At 45.9% G+C, this 18,566-nt stretch overlaps 1 protein-coding gene across 1 annotated transcript; it reads left to right on the top strand.

The window, feature by feature from the left end:
- The first annotated feature begins 1,173 nt into the window (after positions 1-1,173).
- Positions 1,174-8,448, top strand: LOC142184142 (cytochrome P450 2C8-like). Its single transcript, XM_075258872.1, has 9 exons — positions 1,174-1,389; positions 2,387-2,549; positions 3,322-3,471; positions 4,210-4,370; positions 4,479-4,655; positions 4,829-4,970; positions 6,184-6,371; positions 6,722-6,863; positions 8,167-8,448. The coding sequence occupies exons 1-9, from the start codon at positions 1,210-1,212 to the stop codon at positions 8,349-8,351; spliced, it is 1,488 nt and encodes a 495-aa protein (XP_075114973.1). The 5' UTR covers positions 1,174-1,209; the 3' UTR covers positions 8,352-8,448.
- Positions 8,449-18,566: the final 10,118 nt, after the last annotated feature.

Genomic DNA, 18,566 nt, shown 5'->3' with positions numbered 1-18,566 from the left:
TATTTTTGTTTGTATTGAAATGTAACTTCAAAGTGAATTATGTGATGGAGGGCTGATCAAAGACCCATCGCACGACCTAAACTCTTTGACTTTGGGCCACTCCGAAGGTCATTATCTTATATCTTAGAGGGATCCCTGGATTTTGCCCTTTAACTCTTGAAGTGGTTCCAGTGTAGGTGGCAGCTAACGCAACGTCCAGAGACACACTGGGGACAGCACCAGAGGTTTAGGCAACAGAGTGGTCAAATCTGGTCCAAAGATCAGGGGCAGGTAGCGGAGAACTAGGGTTAAGAAACAGACCAAGGGCAATACATGGATAAAGAGCAGAACAAGAATGGTAACAGAAACAAAGTCAGGAATCAAGCCAAGGTAAAAAAAAAAAAAAAAAATCTCAGTGAGATGAAAACACATAAACCTTGTATGAGCTGGAGATGCAGGAACGTTACTCCTATAGAGGAATGAATGTCATAGGACTGGAAGCATAAAGACACAGTGTTAGAGAACCCCCCCCCCCATATAGCGGTCACCAACTAAGAGGAAGATGAGACTCCATGGACTGTTATACCCCAAACCACCCACACCACCCCCCCCCCATACCCACCACTCACCTCCTGACTCCAACTCCCTCCCCCCACTTACTAGCTTTGGCAATGCCAAATTTCTATTCGGACATGCCAATAAAGCTTGTTTGATATGATTTGAGAACCAGAATGGGAAGGGACACAGGACGGGTGAGGATGCTGAACTTGAAGGGGGAGGTGGATTTTAGGAAGGATGTACACAAGTTGATGATAGGGAGCAGTGGCGGAGGAGGGGACTGGAAGGGAGTATGGCTTGTAAAGGAATCTGTCAAAAGCTGGAGACAGATCCCAAAGCTGCCGGGTCTGTTGTGAGTGAGAGGAGTCTGCTTTGAGTTCAGCCATCACAAGCACCATCTGTCAGATACAAAGGATCTCCTGGATCCCGTCACATGTATTGTGGGATCTGAGTATTTTTATTAAGGTTGTAAATTAATCTAGCTAATTATTAGCAGCTACAAAATATCCTGCAATGACCTGCAACATCTTCTAATGACTCTGTGCCAACTCCAGGCACGCCCAACCTCTCAGTTTCTGGATGTCCCCATGTTATCTGGATCGCTGCCATCCCACTGTTGATATACTATATAAATATAGCAGGACACAGTACACACAGCGCTGTAGTCACAGGATGGCTCTGAATATTGCAGTAACTCTTCTCCTGGCTACTGGAGTCGCTCTACTCATATACCTCATTAAATGGTGGGGAAGGGTCAAACATAGGAACTTACCCCCAGGACCTACCCCTCTGCCCGGCCTGGGGAATATGCTGCAGATCAACACAAAAGAACTACAACAGTCTTTAGTTGAGGTAAGTCCTGTGCACTTACTTGTGAGGTTTCCATTATTAGGGCCAAGGTTATATAGTAATTCCTGCTATAAATCTATTGTCAAAATAGCTCAGACGTCAGGGGGGCCAGGAAGGGGAAGACATTGGTGAAATCATATTCTCTGCAACCCTATCAGTGGATATTTGCTAATGAACTGTTTGCTACAATGAAGGGATCCTATTACCCTCATTGCATAAAAGAGCGACCACCCAACTATGATAGATAGGGCCAGGCAGTGCACATGGAGGAATGGAAGGAGAGTGAAGAGCGGAGGATAATGGTGACGCCCTTGCTAGAACCTCATGGGCCGGGTCTTCTCTCCCATTGGACCAGTTCTGTCATCTGGTTAGGTTTTGTTCTGTACAATTTATAGAGATCAAATACAAACAGAAAGATGCATTATAAAGAAAGTCATTTCACACATTGGGACTGAGGGCCCTGCTCGCTTACAATCTATGAGGTAGAGAGGGTGACACAAGAGCTTACAATCTATGAGGTAGAGGGGGGGACACAGGAGGTAGCAGGGGCGGCATTGCTTATACAGGGGTCAGACACTTCTGTAATAGAGGTGACTGTCATTACACAAACATAAGACTTTATGAGCCGTCACCAGTCGTGTCCTGTAACATGTGGATGGAGCTTGGACCTATAAAGTTACCCTGAGATGGCATCATATCATGTGGGGTAATGTGGGGGCGGGGACAGAGGGGGGTTAAATTTGGGGATTCTAATTATAGTACGGAAGGGTTTACGTTAGAGATTGTGATCGGCCGGTCTGATAAGATGTGTCTTTAGTTTACGTTTGAAACTGTAGAAATTGGGAGTTAATATGATTGTCGGGGGTAGAGCATTCCAGAGAAGTGGTGCAGCTCGGGAGAAGTCTTGTATACGAGGGGGGAGGTTCTGATAATAGAGGATGTTTATACAATGTTTATACATTATATACAAAGTGTTATTATATATTCTCTATCCCTCCAGCTGAGTGAGACGTACGGACCTGTATATACCCTCTACTTAGCTAACACCCAGGCCATAGTACTGACTGGGTACGACGCAGTGAGGGAGGCGCTGGTGGAGCGCAGCGATGTGTTTAGTGATCGAGGAAACACCGGATTGGAAAAGGTTTTTTTTCAAAATTTTGGTAAGACGATAAAGTGACTGAACTCTCAATACCGGATCAGATTCTAGGATTTCACTGATGGGCTTTATTATTTAGAGTTCTATGATGTAGATTTGTCTCACATTTAATATAACACAAATAACAGTTTAGGGAAATTATGGCTGAGCAGAAGCTCACAGGTTAGTCCTTAAAGGGGTTGTCCAGGAACCGTGGAGGCCGGGGAAGGTGAAAAATAAAAACAAACAAACAAAAAAAACACATCTCTGTTCCTGGCGCTCCGGTGTCCCAAACACTGGGATTTAACAGGTGACATATATGACATAGGATACTGTCACTGAGCGCTCCTACCTGGGCATGTTACAGGAATGGATTGTAGAACATATAGAAGATGATCTGTAAATGTTTTCTATCGCCAGGATGGGGCAACTCCCCATTTCTGTTTGGATGTTCGCTGATACCTGAATGAAAGTCTACCAGACAACAATTCTCAAATGGTGTTGTGGCCCTCATGACCATCAGAGCTAATACCCTAGAGCTTCTTTATCTGGGGATAGGTCAAGGATTCAGTTTACCTGCCCCTTAACCATAAGATCGGAGTAACCCGAGACAACACATCACTGAAACAGTGGAGTCCATATCCCAGGAAGCATTGGCATGCATCTAGACAGAACAGGACTACTGTCTAGACATCGGCCATGTCTCCAATGGAAATCATATCACACATTTGTAGTGTATTCTTTATGTTACCGTGCTTAATCTTTTGCACATATTCTGAAATCGGTTGCACTTACAGGGATCATTGCAAGCAGTGGAGAAAGGTGGAAAACTCTCCGAAAGTTTTCTCTGGCAACGTTGAGAAATTTTGGAATGGGAAAGAGGAGCATTGAAGAAAGAATCCAAGAAGAAGCCCGCTGTCTTACTGAGAAATTTATGGAAGACAAAGGTACATCCAAAATGGTCTAAAAGTTTTTGTCTCATATTCTCAGGCTGACTATACATATGAAGTAGCTGGTGGCCAATACGCATATATCCAGGCTTAAAGAGGACCTTTCACCACCTCCAACAAGTCCAGCTCTTTACATCACTAATACGTAGTCAATGCTCCACTGATTCTGACACAGTTGGAATTTTACCTCTAGCCCTAACCATTCATGAGCAATCAATGCTGATATTTTTGGTGTCTGATACACTATTTAGGCTCTGTACTGTCAGAAGGGCGGGGTCAGGCAGGAGCAAACAAGGGGGTGTGATTCTGAGTGCTGATACTGGCTGCCTCTGATTGGAGCTCTGAGTCACACCCCCTTGTCTGACCCCACCCACCTGACATTACAGAGCTTAAATAGCACATCAGTCACCAAAACCAATGGCACTGGTTGCTCAGAAATGGTGGAGGCTAGAGAAAAAATTCCAATTGTGCCGGAATCAGTGGAGAAGCACCTATTAACAGATAGCAAGAACTGGAGTTGGTGGATGTGGTGAAAGATCTTCTTTATCCTTGAACTTGTCTCCTCTGCAACTTTCTGCAACTTGGAGACTGATGGGCTGTCCTCGTAGACATGAAGTTGATCTGGCTATAGACTCCACACTATACATCTAGAAGTCATCTTTTCCATGGTCTAGATTGTCTGTATTATTTTATATAGTTTACAGAATGACTGACCAGCTCTTTGCCAAATAACAGATATCCCAATGAACCCTGCCAATATACTGAGACTCGCTGTCTCCAACGTCATCTGCTCCGTTGTCTTCGGTGAAAGATTTGACTATGACGACCAAAGATTTCTGACTCTCACATTACATATTCATGACCTTTTCCAGCTGTTAAACAGTCACTCAGGGCAGGTAAATATCACAAAACATCTTCAATGTGAATGGGATTACTGGTATGGCCATGGACCGCCATTATTAAGTAACATCTTATCTTTTTCTATTACCTTTTTCTTGAATTAGCTCATTGAAATGTTCCCGACCTTAATGAAGCGCCTTCCGGGTCCTCACCAGAGATTCTTTATATCTTTGGACTACTTGAAAAAGTTTAATAAAGAGATGATGAAGTCGCACCGAGTCACCCTGGATGAGAACTGCCCTCGAGACTTCATCGATTGCTTCCTCATAAAGATGGAGGAGGTGGGTAACACGTTGGGAAGAGGCCCCTAGTACCAAATGTCAAGACGTTGGAAGAAATCATTCCATTGGTTACAATGGCAACATTGTAGTTTGTTAGTTCCTGGTTGTCGACAGTATTTACAGGGATTTAAAGGGTCTCATCATTGTAATAAAAATGAACTTTTAATTTTCAGGAAAAAAAGAATCGGGACACAGAATTTCATGATTTAAATCTAGAGGCGATAATATTTGACTTATTCTTTGATGGGACAGAGACCGCAAGCCTGACATTGAGATATGGTCTTCTTATACTCCTGAAATATCCAGAAATACAAGGTAACCATCTTCATGACTTTGTAAATGTGAAGGTAGTAATACACAGTGCAGAGGTAGTGGTCACACTTGGGTGCGATTGGGACCAAGATCCTTCCACATAAGAAGACCCACGAGTATTACAAATAGCACAAGTCACTAGAGGTGCGTGACCCTGAATTTTACAGGTAACACAATGGGGACCAGGAAAGCTACTACTCCAGTCCAAGAAAAAATAAAAAACATAGAATAAAGTTCTCTACTAGAGATGAGCGAACAGTAAAATGTCCAAGGTTCGATATTCGTTTTGAGTAGCCCCTCAATATTCGACTACTCGAATCTAATATCGAACCCTATTATAGTCTATGGGGGGAAAATGCTCGTCTCAGGGGTAGGCAACGTTCAATCTTATTATACTTACCAAGTCCACGAGTGAGGGTCGGGCTGGATCCTCCGAGAAGTCTTCTCCGTGCAGCGTCCCCGTGGCATCTTCCTGCTCTTCATTCACTCTGCCAGGCATCGGGCCTGGGCAGAGCCGACTGCACATGCCCGCACTACAAGCAGACATATGCAGTATGCCTGGCAGAATGAATCAAGAGCCAGAAGATGCCGCGGGGAAGCTGCATGGAGAAGACTTCTAAAGGTAGGAGAAGAACCAGCATTGATTGGCCGACTGTATAACATTCGGCCAATCAATGCTGGTTCTGCATCGAACTTTTACATTCGAACAGTGACTGGTACTTGATTGAGTACGAGTATTTTGAATACCTACTCGATCGAGTACTACTCGCTCATCTCTATTCTCTACCTCTCAAAGCTCCATTTTGTCTCCATCATGACCCTCATCGGTTGCAACAGAATTCATAGTCATAGGTTTGAACTATTTCACGGTTTCTCAGTTGTCAACCAATTGGATCTTTTGAAGACCCCGTTCAAGGGGTGAAGGTTGGCCGATAGAGGATAGAAAACTGAATCTTTACCATAGGTTGACCGAACCTGAAATTTTGCATGAACCTGTCTAATTCCAAGCCGGTTTGATCATCCCTAGTTTAACTGTGTCCTTCATACATGGGTGACCGAAATTGTCCATAACCTTGCATGTGCGGTCTATTCGATATTCGATTCGAGTAGTCGAATATTGAGGAGCTACTCAAAATGAATATTGAATATCGAGTATTTAACTACTCGCTCATCTCTAGTAGAAATGTTTCCCTTCTTCTGTTTTGGTAAATTTCAGCCAAAGTCCATGAAGAGATTGACAATGTAATAGGCAGAGATCGGAGTCCATCGATAGAAGACAGAAGTAAGATGCCCTATACAGAGGCCGTGATCCACGAGATCCAGAGATTTGCTGATATTGCTCCTTTTGGGGTTCCCCATTCCACCAGCAAGGACACGACCTTCAGAGGATATCACATTCCCAAGGTGCAGTATGCCGGATTTCCAAACTTCTTGACTCTCTTAGCTCTTCACATACAGTATTATTAAGTGTATGTATCAAGTCAGACATTTAATGCGTTTTCTTCCAAACCTTATACTACTCTTATTTATAACGAGTCCTAAGTACGAAACCACAGAGACCTTCCGGGGAAATCCCATAATACAGAGGGTTTAACAAATTATTGGGGCTGCTTTATTCCCTGAGCGTAAAACTTCCAAATGATCATTATAATTATTTTTGGTTACAATTTGAATCATTGAATTATTCTCGTCCACCCAGTTTATTGTGGACCCATATAGGTTTATTTTATTCCCTTTCACACCTTTACCTTCAGGGTGCCATGATTCTTCCAGTCCTGACCTCTGTCCTGAAAGACCCAAACCATTTCAAGAACCCGCATGAGTTTGACCCTGGACACTTTCTGGATGAGAATGGTCGTTTTAAGAAAAGTGAAGCCTTTATCCCGTTCTCTACAGGTAAGAGATTATTACTTGTTAACTAGCAAATAGGGTTGAGTGATCGTGTTCGGAAAAGATCGGATTCCGATCGGCGATCGAGAAAATTTCACGATCGCGATTGGAATTCTGAACACGATCTTTTTAGGTGGGATCGAGATCGGTACTATTTCCCACAATGCTTTGCTTAGCCTTCACACTGAGTATATGCTCCGCTCATTCTGAGTGGAGTGTATACTCAGTGTGAAGGCTCCGCTGCGGTTCCATAGGAATGAATGGAAGCAGCCGGCACACAGCCTTAACCCCCTGCGCACAAGCTGCCTCCATTCATTCTAATGGGAGACTAAACTAACATCTCTAGTAGCTACTTACCTGCAGAGATGGCTGCTCCGGTGCCCGGTGTTCTCCTTCTTCGCCTCGCTGCCCCTGACTCCCAGGTTAGTGTTTAAATAGCTAGGAAGAAGGGGCTTGTGGCTTAGGAGAGTGTGGGCCGGTACAGGGCAGGGAGACATGACGTCTTCCCTCCCAGTACCCGCCCACACTCTCCTAATCTGGGAGGCAGGGGGCAGCGAGGCGAGAAGAGCAGCGTGGAGCTGCAGCAAGGCGAAGAAGAACACCGGGCACCGGAGCAGCCATCTCTGCAGGTAAGTGGACACCAGGGGGGACTAAGTAGCCAGAGGATTAAAAAAAAATCCTCTGGCTACTTAATGATTCACTACACAGTGTGGATTCTAACAATTAAAGCGTTCACTTGTTAGATTCCATGCTGTATAGTGAATAGGATTGTTTTTAAAATCCGATCTCCGATTAATAAAAAAATCCCATTGACTTGCATTGGGATCGGAATTAGGATCGAGATCGGGTTCGAATGAAAAATGATTGGAAATCGGATTTTAAAATCGATCCTGAAAAGTCAAGATTGGCTCAACCCTACTAGCAAACATGTGGCTGTGACATAAGTTGGGCTTGATATGAACCTGTGGTTTGGTATATAAACATATTTTGAGCCTCTCCTATTTTTATATGGCCGGTGGATCTTGGCGCGGTTTAGGAAAACCAAACAGATGAATTTCTTAAGAATGAGGTTGTGTACACCAGTCTTGGTCCATCTTTGCTGTCAGTATTGAGAGGCTCGGTGCTCTTATTATTAGGTTCATTAGTAATGGATACATTTTATTTATTGTCACTTTGCATTTCTAATACATACTTCAGTGAATTGTGGCTTATACGTAGGTGTTACTGAACCTGCTCGCCCACCTCTTCGATCTGACACCTTTAAGTCTAATGCAACCTTATATGACGTATGTTTGTTTTGTCTTCTCAGGTAAACGTATCTGCGTGGGAGAAGGTCTGGCCCGGATGGAGCTTTTCCTCTTTCTAACCACTATATTGCAAAGGTTTTCCTTGGAGCCCAACGAGGACAGGAACAGTCTGAGTATAAGACCCGAGCCCAACACTAACGCTTCACGACCTCGTCCGTACCAGATGAAAGTCATCCCTCGCTTATGAGCTGGAGACAAACTTCTCATATAACTGAATCCTGAAGGTTCTGGATCTTATAAAACAAGACATCTGCTCTAGTTTTTGAAGGAAACTGATTGTAAAATTCACAGATTTTTTTTTTTTTTTTTCGTAATTTTCTGTTCTGGTTATGTCTATTTTGTAGTGTACAAAATCCTTAAATATATCCTTACAATATTCTGGATCTCACCCAGTAAATGATTACTCTAGAGCAGACCTGGGCAATGTCCGGCCCGCGGGCCACATCCGGCCCTCTGACTGCTTCTATCCGGCCCGCAGAGCTAGTTGAAGGACCTGTGATGATGTCATCACAGACTATCACCAGGATAGGCTATGACTCGTTAATGTGCGGAGCCACACGGGACTGTGTGCTTTCTGCAAGCTGCCGGCAATGGAAGCTGCTGGATGATAGAGAGAAGAGACAGCATGTGTGAGCAAGAGGGGGGAACTGAATGTACATGGAGAGGGGACATTAAACTAGGGGGCAGATGGAGGAGGATATCAAACCATGGGGGGCAGCTGCCCCAGTTTAATGTCCCCTCTAGTTTCTGCTGGTTTATACTGGGGCACCAGGAGAGGGACTTAATACTGTGGGACATTTGGAGGAAAACATTATAATGTGGGGGTGTATAATGTTAGGGTGACTGTAGGAGGATTTTACTTTGTGGGGCACATGGAAAAATTATTGGGAATGGGTGGAGTCAGCAGAGAAGTGGATGGAGCTAAATTTGCCACGACGCGCATGGCCCTCTAGAACCGTTACAATTTCTCATGTGGCCCCATGGGAAAATTAATTGCCAACCCCTGCTCTAGAGTGTCCTCATGGGAGTCATTGAACCAGTGGAGCGGCCATTTCTCCAAAGTGTCCCAGGAGCCATTTTTCAACAGGACACACCAGTCCGCTTATGACTCGCACTATTGTGAGCTGCCTGCCTGGCCTAAAAGTGCTACGATGGCCTGCAGCACCCCCAGACATTGAGGACATCTGGGACGTCATTGGGCACCAACTGCAAAGGGAACTGCTAGCAGCCAATCCTGACGATCTGCGCGTCCGAATACATTGAGCGTAGCATAATATTCCTCACTGATATCATGCCAAGGCATATAAGTGCAAGTATTTCTCAATCCATGATCCATAATCCATCTCATACTGAGCACAGGCCTGAAAAACCACTAGGAAATCCAACAACGGTTCAAGGACTAGGACAGTCAGAATCAGGCGATTACACAGGTAGGTTAGTGCTAGAAACCAATAGCGATAGGAGCGGATCGTAGGAGTGAGGAAACATCTGTGCTGCTTACTCAGACACACAGACTGGAGAGAGTTAACCATTTCATTGCCAATAATCTAATTTTGTCTCTCTATCGTGCAGTAGAGCAGTTTCATCTATGGACACATTCTTTAAACCTATTACTGACAAGACAATCCTGTTAGTGAAAAAATGTTTGTTTTTTCATTAAATATATAATTCTAACAGCAACGTGATGATTCCACATGCGCAAAAAAAAAACCTGAAAAAAAAGCCCTCTGTTATATAAAAGTGTTTTTTACTGTTTACTTTGCACTAATCTAAAAAAAATAAATGAATAAATAATCAGTTTCATGGGGGGTTTAGGCTCTAGTCACTTAATAAACAGTGTGATGGTGCGGCGTTACACTGAAAAACATAGTCATTGATAAACACTTCAGCACCGGGCTGATTTCTGGTTCAGGATCACATAACCACCAGGTCAGAGGGCAGCCGCATCATGGCGGTGCCCATAGTGGTGTATACAGCAGTCATGGGGCGCTGTATACACCGCGATTGGGAAGGCAGGGACAGTAATAAATCTTCCCTGCCTTCTCTAGGGAACTCCGGCTAAAGTTACTGCCGTCTCCCCGTTTCAGCAGCTGCACAATCTCTCTGAAATCTGCTTGGATGCAGAACAAGACAACCACCTTCGAGATGTGAAAACCCAATGTGCGGTCCAGAAGTGGTTCAGCAATTTTTGTGGTGCGCATATACATACAGTAGTGCAGCCTCTGCTAATCTAATAATCTGCATTACTTAAAGAGGACCTTTCACCACTTTTGGGCACATGCAGCGTTATATACTGCCAGAAAGCCGACAGTGCGCTGAATTCAGCGCACTGTCGGCTTTCCTGATCTGTGCCCGGTGTACAGAGCTTACGGTCCGGTACCGTAGTGCTCTATGGTCAGAAGGGCGTTTCTGACCATTAGCCAGAGACGTCCTTCTGCCTCGCGGCGCCAATCGCGCTGTACTGTGGAGCCGGGAGGAACGCCCCCTCCCTCTGCTCACACAGCTCGTCCATAGATGAGTATTATCAGGAGCGGGTGGGGGGCGTTCCTCCCCGCTCCACAGCACAGCGTGATTGGCGCCGCGAGGCAGAAGGACGTCTCTGACTGACTGTCAGAAACGCCCTTCTGACCATAGAGCACTACGGTACCGGGCCGTAAGCTCTTTACACCGGGCACGGATCGGGAAAGCCGACAGTGCGCTGAATTCAGCGCACTGTCGGCTTTCTGGCAGTATATAACACTGCATGTGCCCAAAAGTGGTGAAAGGTCCTCTTTAAGTGGTTTTTTTTTGGTATGTTGTTCACCTAATACACAGATCACCATCTCAAGCCCCGACCACCCAAAACCAAAACTGAACAAGTGTTGAGAGGTTCCCCCATCTCTAACCCCTATGTTTATAGTATGTTGTGTCCATTTATTTATCCCTTATACATCAGCAATCTGTCCATCTATCCATCTGTCCATCTATCCATCTATCCATCTGTCCATCTGTCCATCTATCCATCTATCCATCTATCCATCTGTCCATCTATCCATCTATCCATCTGTCCATCTATCCAAGGATTTCCAGAATTCCAAGACTTTTCCTCTTTGGTGTTACACTTTCAATGTGGAGGAGGGCAGTGGATATTATGTTGCAGAAGTAATAGGAGCAGAAGAGAGACCTCCTGCTATAGAGAGACCGAGACCTCCTACTATAGAGAGACCTCCTGCTATAGAGAGACCTCCTGGTATAGAGAGACCTCCTACTATAGAGAGACCTCCTGGTATAAAGAGACCTCCTGGTATAGAGAGACCTCCTGGTATAGAGAGACCGAGACATCCTACTATAGAGAGACCTCCTGCTATAGAGAGACCGAGACCTCCTACTATAGAGAGACCTCCTGCTATAGAGAGACCGAGACCTCCTACTATAGAGAGACCTCCTGCTATAGAGAGACCTCCTGCTATAGAGAGACCTCCTGCTATAGAGAGACCTCCTGGTATAGAGAGACCTCCTGCTATAGAGCGACCGAGACCTCCTACTATAGAGAGACCTCCTGCTATAGAGAGACCTCCTGCTATAGAGAGACCTCCTACTATAGAGAGACCTCCTGGTATAGAGAGACCGAGACCTCCTACTATAGAGAGACCGAGACCTCCTACTATAGAGAGACCTCCTGCTATAGAGAGACCTCCTGGTATAGAGAGACCTCCTACTATAGAGAGACCGAGACCTCCTACTATAGAGAGACCTCCTACTATAGAGAGACCTAATGCTATAGAGAGACCTCCTGGTATAGAGAGACCTCCTACTATAGAGAGACCGAGACCTCCTACTATAGAGAGAGACCTCCTGCTATAGAGAGACCTCCTGCTATAGAGAGACCTCCTGCTATAGAGAGACCTCGTGGTATAGAGAGACCTCCTACTATAGAGAGACCTCCTACTATAGAGAGACCTCCTGCTATAGAGAGACCGAGACCTCCTACTATAGAGAGACCTCCTACTATAGAGAGACCTCCTACTATAGAGAGACCTCCTGCTATAGAGAGACCGAGACCTCCTACTATAGAGAGACCTCCTGCTATAGAGAGACCTCCTGCTATAGAGAGACCTCCTGCTATAGAGAGACCGAGACATCCTGCTATAGAGAGACCTCCTGCTATAGAGAGACCTCCTGCTATAGAGAGAACTCGTGGTATAGAGAGACCTCCTACTATAGAGAGACCTCCTGCTATAGAGAGACCTCCTGGTATAGAGAGAACTCGTGGTATAGAGAGACCTCCTACTATAGAGAGACCTCCTGCTATAGAGAGACCTCCTACTATAGAGAGACCTCCTGGTATAGAGAGACCTCCTGGTATAGAGAGACCTCCTGGTATAGAGAGACTGAGACATCCTACTATAGAGAGACCTCCTGCTATAGAGAGACCTCCTATTATAGAGAGACCTTTTGCTATAGAGAGACCGAGACCTCCTACTATAGAGAGACCGAGACCTCCTACTATAGAGAGACCTCCTACTATAGAGAGACCTCCTTCTATAGAGAGCCCTCCTACTATAGAGAGACCGAGACCTCCTACTATAGAGAGACCTCCTGCTATAGAGAGACCTCCTGCTATAGAGAGACCTCCTACTATAGAGAGACCTCCTACTATAGAGAGACCTCCTTCTATAGAGAGCCCTCCTACTATAGAGAGACCGAGACCTCCTACTATAGAGAGACCTCCTGCTATAGAGAGACCTCCTGCTATAGAGAGACCTCCTACTATAGAGAGACCTCCTACTATAGAGAGACCTCCTGCTATAGAGAGACCTCCTACTATAGAGAGACCTCCTGCTATAGAGAGACCTCCTACTATAGAGAGACCTCCTGCTATAGAGAGACCGAGACATCCTGCTATAGAGAGACCTCCTGCTATAGAGAGACCGAGACCTCCTACTATAGAGAGACCTCCTGCTATAGAGAGACCGAGACCTCCTACTATAGAGAGACCTCCTGCTATAGAGAGACCTCCTGCTATAGAGAGACCTCCTGCTATAGAGAGACCGAGACATCCTACTATAGAGAGACCTTCTGCTATAGAGAGACCGAGACATCCTACTATAGAGAGACCTCCTGCTATAGAGAGACCTCCTGCTATAGAGAGACCGAGACCTCCTACTATAGAGAGACCTTCTGCTATAGAGAGACCGAGACATCCTACTATAGAGAGACCTCCTGCTATAGAGAGACCGAGACCTCCTACTATAGAGAGACCTTCTGCTATAGAGAGACCGAGACATCCTACTATAGAGAGACCTTCTGCTATAGAGAGACCGAGACCTCCTACTATAGAGAGACCTCCTGCTATAGAGAGACCTCCTGCTATAGAGAGACCGAGACCTCCTACTATAGAGAGACCTTCTGCTATAGAGAGACCGAGACATCCTACTATAGAGAGACCTTCTGCTATAGAGAGACCGAGACCTCCTACTATAGAGAGACCTCCTGCTATAGAGAGACCTCCTGCTATAGAGAGACCGAGACATCCTACTATAGAGAGACCTTCTGCTATAGAGAGACCGAGACATCCTACTATAGAGAGACCTCCTGCTATAGAGAGACCTCCTGCTATAGAGAGACCGAGACCTCCTACTATAGAGAGACCTTCTGCTATAGAGAGACCGAGACATCCTACTATAGAGAGACCTCCTGCTATAGAGAGACCTCCTGCTATAGAGAGACCTCCTGCTATAGACACCTCCTGCTATAGAGAGACCTCCTGCTATAGAGAGACCTCCTGCTATAGAGAGACCTCCTACTATAGAGAGACCCCCTGCTATAGAGAGACCTCCTACTATAGAGAGACCTCCTACTATAGAGAGACCTCCTGCTATAGAGAGACCTCCTGCTATAGAGAGACATCCTGCTATAGAGAGACCTCCTACTATAGAGAGACCTCCTACTATAGAGAGACCCCCTGCTATAGACAGACCTCCTGTTATAGAGAGACCTCCTGTTATAGAGAGACCTCCTACTATAGAGAGACCTCCTACTATAGAGAGACCTCCTACTATAGAGAGACCCCCTGCTATAGAGAGACCTCCTACTATAGAGAGACCTCCTACTATAGAGAGATCTCCTGCTATAGAAAGACCTCCTGCTATAGAGACCGAGACCTCCTACTATAGAGAGACCTCCTACTATAGAGAGACCTCCTGCTATAGAGAGACCTCCTGCTATAGAGAGACCTCCTACTATAGAGAGACCTCCTACTATAGAGAGACCTCCTGCTATAGAGAGACCTCCTACTATAGAGAGACCTCCTGCTATAGAGAGACCTCCTACTATAGAGAGACCTCCTACTATAGAGAGATCTCCTGCTATAGAAAGACCTCCTGCTATAGAGAGACCGAGACCTCCTACTATAGAGAGACCGAGACCTCCTACTGTAGAGAGACCTCCTACTATAGAGAGACCTCCTGCTATAGAGAGACCTCCTACTATAGAGAGACCTCCTGCTATAGAGAGACCGAGACCTCCTACTATAGAGAGACCTCCTGCTATAGAGAGACCGAGACCTCCTACTATAGAGAGACCTCCTGCTATAGAGAGACCGAGACCTCCTACTATAGAGAGACCTCCTGCTATAGAGAGACCTCCTGCTATAGAGAGACCTCCTACTATAGAGAGACCTCCTGGTATTGAGAGACCTCCTGCTATAGAGAGACCTCCTGCTATAGAGAGACCTCCTGCTATAGAGAGACCTTCTACTATAGAGAGACCTCCTGGTATTGAGAGACCTCCTGCTATAGAGAGACCTCCTGCTATAGAGAGACCTCCTACTATAGAGAGACCGAGACCTCCTACTATAGAGAGACCTCCTGCTATAGAGAGACCTCCTGCTATAGAGAGACCTCCTACTATAGAGAGACCTCCTGCTATAGAGAGACCGAGACGTCCTACTATAGAGAGACCTCCTGCTATAGAGAGACCTCCTACTATAGAGAGACCTCCTACTATAGAGAGACCTCCTGCTATAGAGAGACCTCCAGAGACCTCCTACTATAGAGAGACCTCCTACTATAGAGAGACCTCCTGCTATAGAGAGACCTCCAGAGACCTCCTGCTATAGAGAGACCTCCTACTATAGAGAGACCTCCTGCTATAGAGAGACCTCCAGAGACCTCCTACTATAGAGAGACCTCCTACTATAGAGAGACCTCCTGCTATAGAGAGACCTCCTGCTATAGAGAGACCTCCTACTATAGAGAGACCTCCTGCTATAGAGAGACCTCCTACTATAGAGAGACCTCCTGCTATAGAGAGACCTCCTACTATAGAGAGACCTTCTGCTATAGAGAGACCGAGACATCCTACTATAGAGAGACCTTCTGCTATAGAGAGACCGAGACATCCTACTATAGAGAGACCTTCTGCTATAGAGAGACCGAGACATCCTACTATAGAGAGACCTCCTGGTATAGAGAGACCTCCTGCTATAGAGAGACCTCCTGGTATAGAGAGACCTCCTGCTATAGAGAGACCTCCTGCTATAGAGAGACCTTCTGCTATAGAGAGACCGAGACATCCTACTATAGAGAGACCTTCTGCTATAGAGAGACCTACCGCTATAGAGAGACCTTCTACTATAGAGAGACCTCCTGGTATAGAGAGACCTCCTGCTATAGAGAGACCTCCTGCTATAGAGAGACCTCCTACTATAGAGAGACCTTCTGCTATAGAGAGACCTCCAGAGACCTCCTGCTATAGAGAGACCTCCTACTATAGAGAGACCTCCAGAGACCTCCTGCTATAGAGAGACCTCCTACTATAGAGAGACCTCCTGCTATAGAGAGACCTCCAGAGACCTCCTGCTATAGAGAGACCTCCTACTATAGAGAGACCTCCTGCTATAGAGAGACCTCCAGAGACCTCCTACTATAGAGAGACCTCCTACTATAGAGAGACCTCCTGCTATAGAGAGACCTCCTGCTATAGAGAGACCTCCTACTATAGAGAGACCTCCTACTATAGAGAGACCTCCTGCTATAGAGAGACCTCCTACTATAGAGAGACCTTCTGCTATAGAGAGACCGAGACATCCTACTATAGAGAGACCTTCTGCTATAGAGAGACCGAGACATCCTACTATAGAGAGACCTTCTGCTATAGAGAGACCGAGACATCCTACTATAGAGAGACCTCCTGGTATAGAGAGACCTCCTGCTATAGAGAGACCTCCTGGTATAGAGAGACCTCCTGCTATAGAGAGACCTCCTGCTATAGAGAGACCTTCTGCTATAGAGAGACCGAGACATCCTACTATAGAGAGACCTTCTGCTATAGAGAGACCTACCGCTATAGAGAGACCTTCTACTATAGAGAGACCTCCTGGTATAGAGAGACCTCCTGCTATAGAGAGACCTCCTGCTATAGAGAGACCTCCTACTATAGAGAGACCTTCTGCTATAGAGAGACCGAGACCTCCTACTATAGAGAGACCTCCTGCTATAGAGAGACCTCCTGCTATAGAGAGACCTCCTGCTATAGAGAGACCTCCTACTATAGAGAGACCAAGACCTCCTACTATAGAGAGACCTCCTACTATAGAGAGACCTCCTACTATAGAGAGACCTCCTGCTATAGAGAGACCTCCTGCTATAGAGAGACATCCTGCTATAGAGAGACCTCCTACTATAGAGAGACCTCCTACTATAGAGAGACCGAGACCTCCTACTATAGAGAGATCTCCTGCTATAGACAGACCTCCTGTTATAGAGAGACCTCCTGTTATAGAGAGACCTCCTACTATAGAGAGACCTCCTACTATAGAGAGACCGAGACCTCCTACTATAGAGAGACCTCCTACTATAGAGAGACCTCCTGCTATAGAGAGACCAAGACCTCCTACTATAGAGAGACCTCCTGCTATAGAGAGACCTCCTACTATAGAGAGACCTCCTACTATAGAGAGACCGAGACCTCCTACTATAGAGAGACCTCCTGCTATAGAGAGACCTCCTGCTATAGAGAGACCTCCTACTATAGAGAGACCTCCTGCTATAGAGAGACCGAGACCTCCTACTATAGAGAGACCTCCTACTATAGAGAGATCTCCTGCTATAGAAAGACCTCCTGCTATAGAGAGACCGAGACCTCCTACTATAGAGAGACCTCCTGCTATAGAGAGACCTCCTACTATAGAGAGACCTCCTGCTATAGAGAGACCGAGACCTCCTACTATAGAGAGACCTCCTGCTATAGAGAGACCTCCTGCTATAGAGAGACCTCCTACTATAGAGAGACCTCCTGGTATTGAGAGACCTCCTACTATAGAGAGACCTCCTGCTATAGAGAGACCTCCTGCTATAGAGAGACCGAGACCTCCTACTATAGAGAGACCGAGACCTCCTACTATAGAGAGACCTCCTGCTATAGAGAGACCGAGACCTCCTACTATAGAGAGACCTCCTACTATAGAGAGACCTCCTACTATAGAGAGACCTCCTGCTATAGAGAGACCTCCTACTATAGAGAGACCTCCTGGTATTGAGAGACCTCCTACTATAGAGAGACCTCCTACTATAGAGAGACCTCCTGCTATAGAGAGACCTCCTGCTATAGAGAGACCGAGACCTCCTACTATAGAGAGACCTCCTGCTATAGAGAGACCTCCTGCTATAGAGAGACCTCCTACTATAGAGAGACCTCCTACTATAGAGAGACCTCCTGGTATTGAGAGACCTCCTACTATAGAGAGACCTCCTGCTATAGAGAGACCTCCTGCTATAGAGAGACCTCCTGCTATAGAGAGACCTCCTGCTATAGAGAGACCGAGACCTCCTACTATAGAGAGACCTCCTGCTATAGAGAGACCTCCTGGTATTGAGAGACCTCCTACTATAGAGAGACCTCCTGCTATAGAGAGACCTCCTGCTATAGAAAGACCTCCTGCTATAGAGAGACCTCCTACTATAGAGAGACCTCCTACTATAGAGAGACCTTCTGCTATAGAGAGACCTCCTGCTATAGAGAGACCTCCTGCTATAGAGAGACCTCCTGCTATAGAGAGACCTCCTGCTATAGAGAGACCTCCTGCTATAGAGAGACCTCCTACTATAAAGAGACCTCCTACTATAGAGAGACGTCCTACTATAGAGAGACCTCCTACTATAGAGAGACCTCCTACTATAGAGAGACCTCCTGCTATAGAGAGACCGAGACATCCTGCTATAGAGAGACCTCCTGCTATAGAGAGACCGAGACATCCTGCTATAGAGAGACCTCCTGCTATAGAGAGACCTCCTGCTATAGAGAGACCTCCTGCTATAGAGAGACCTCCTACTATAGAGAGACCTCCTACTATAGAGAGACCTCCTGCTATAGAGAGACCTCCTGCTATAGAGAGACCTCCTACTATAGAGAGACCCCCTGC

The sequence above is a fragment of the Leptodactylus fuscus genome, chromosome 11 (genome assembly GCF_031893055.1).
Source record: "Leptodactylus fuscus isolate aLepFus1 chromosome 11, aLepFus1.hap2, whole genome shotgun sequence".
Classification (NCBI taxonomy): Eukaryota; Metazoa; Chordata; class Amphibia; order Anura; family Leptodactylidae; genus Leptodactylus; species Leptodactylus fuscus.
This window is presented reverse-complemented; position numbering and strand designations above follow the sequence as displayed.

What these genes read in the sequence shown, in the direction of transcription:
- LOC142184142 (XM_075258872.1), top strand. Translation starts at nt 1,210, where the DNA reads ATGGCTCTGAATATTGCAGTAACTCTTCTCCTGGCTACTGGAGTCGCT. An exon ending in TACAACAGTCTTTAGTTGAG is followed by an intron (nt 1,390 to 2,386) that starts GTAAGTCCTGTG and finishes CTATCCCTCCAG; the next exon opens with CTGAGTGAGACGTACGGACC. An exon ending in TAAACAGTCACTCAGGGCAG is followed by an intron (nt 4,371 to 4,478) that starts GTAAATATCACA and finishes TTCTTGAATTAG; the next exon opens with CTCATTGAAATGTTCCCGAC.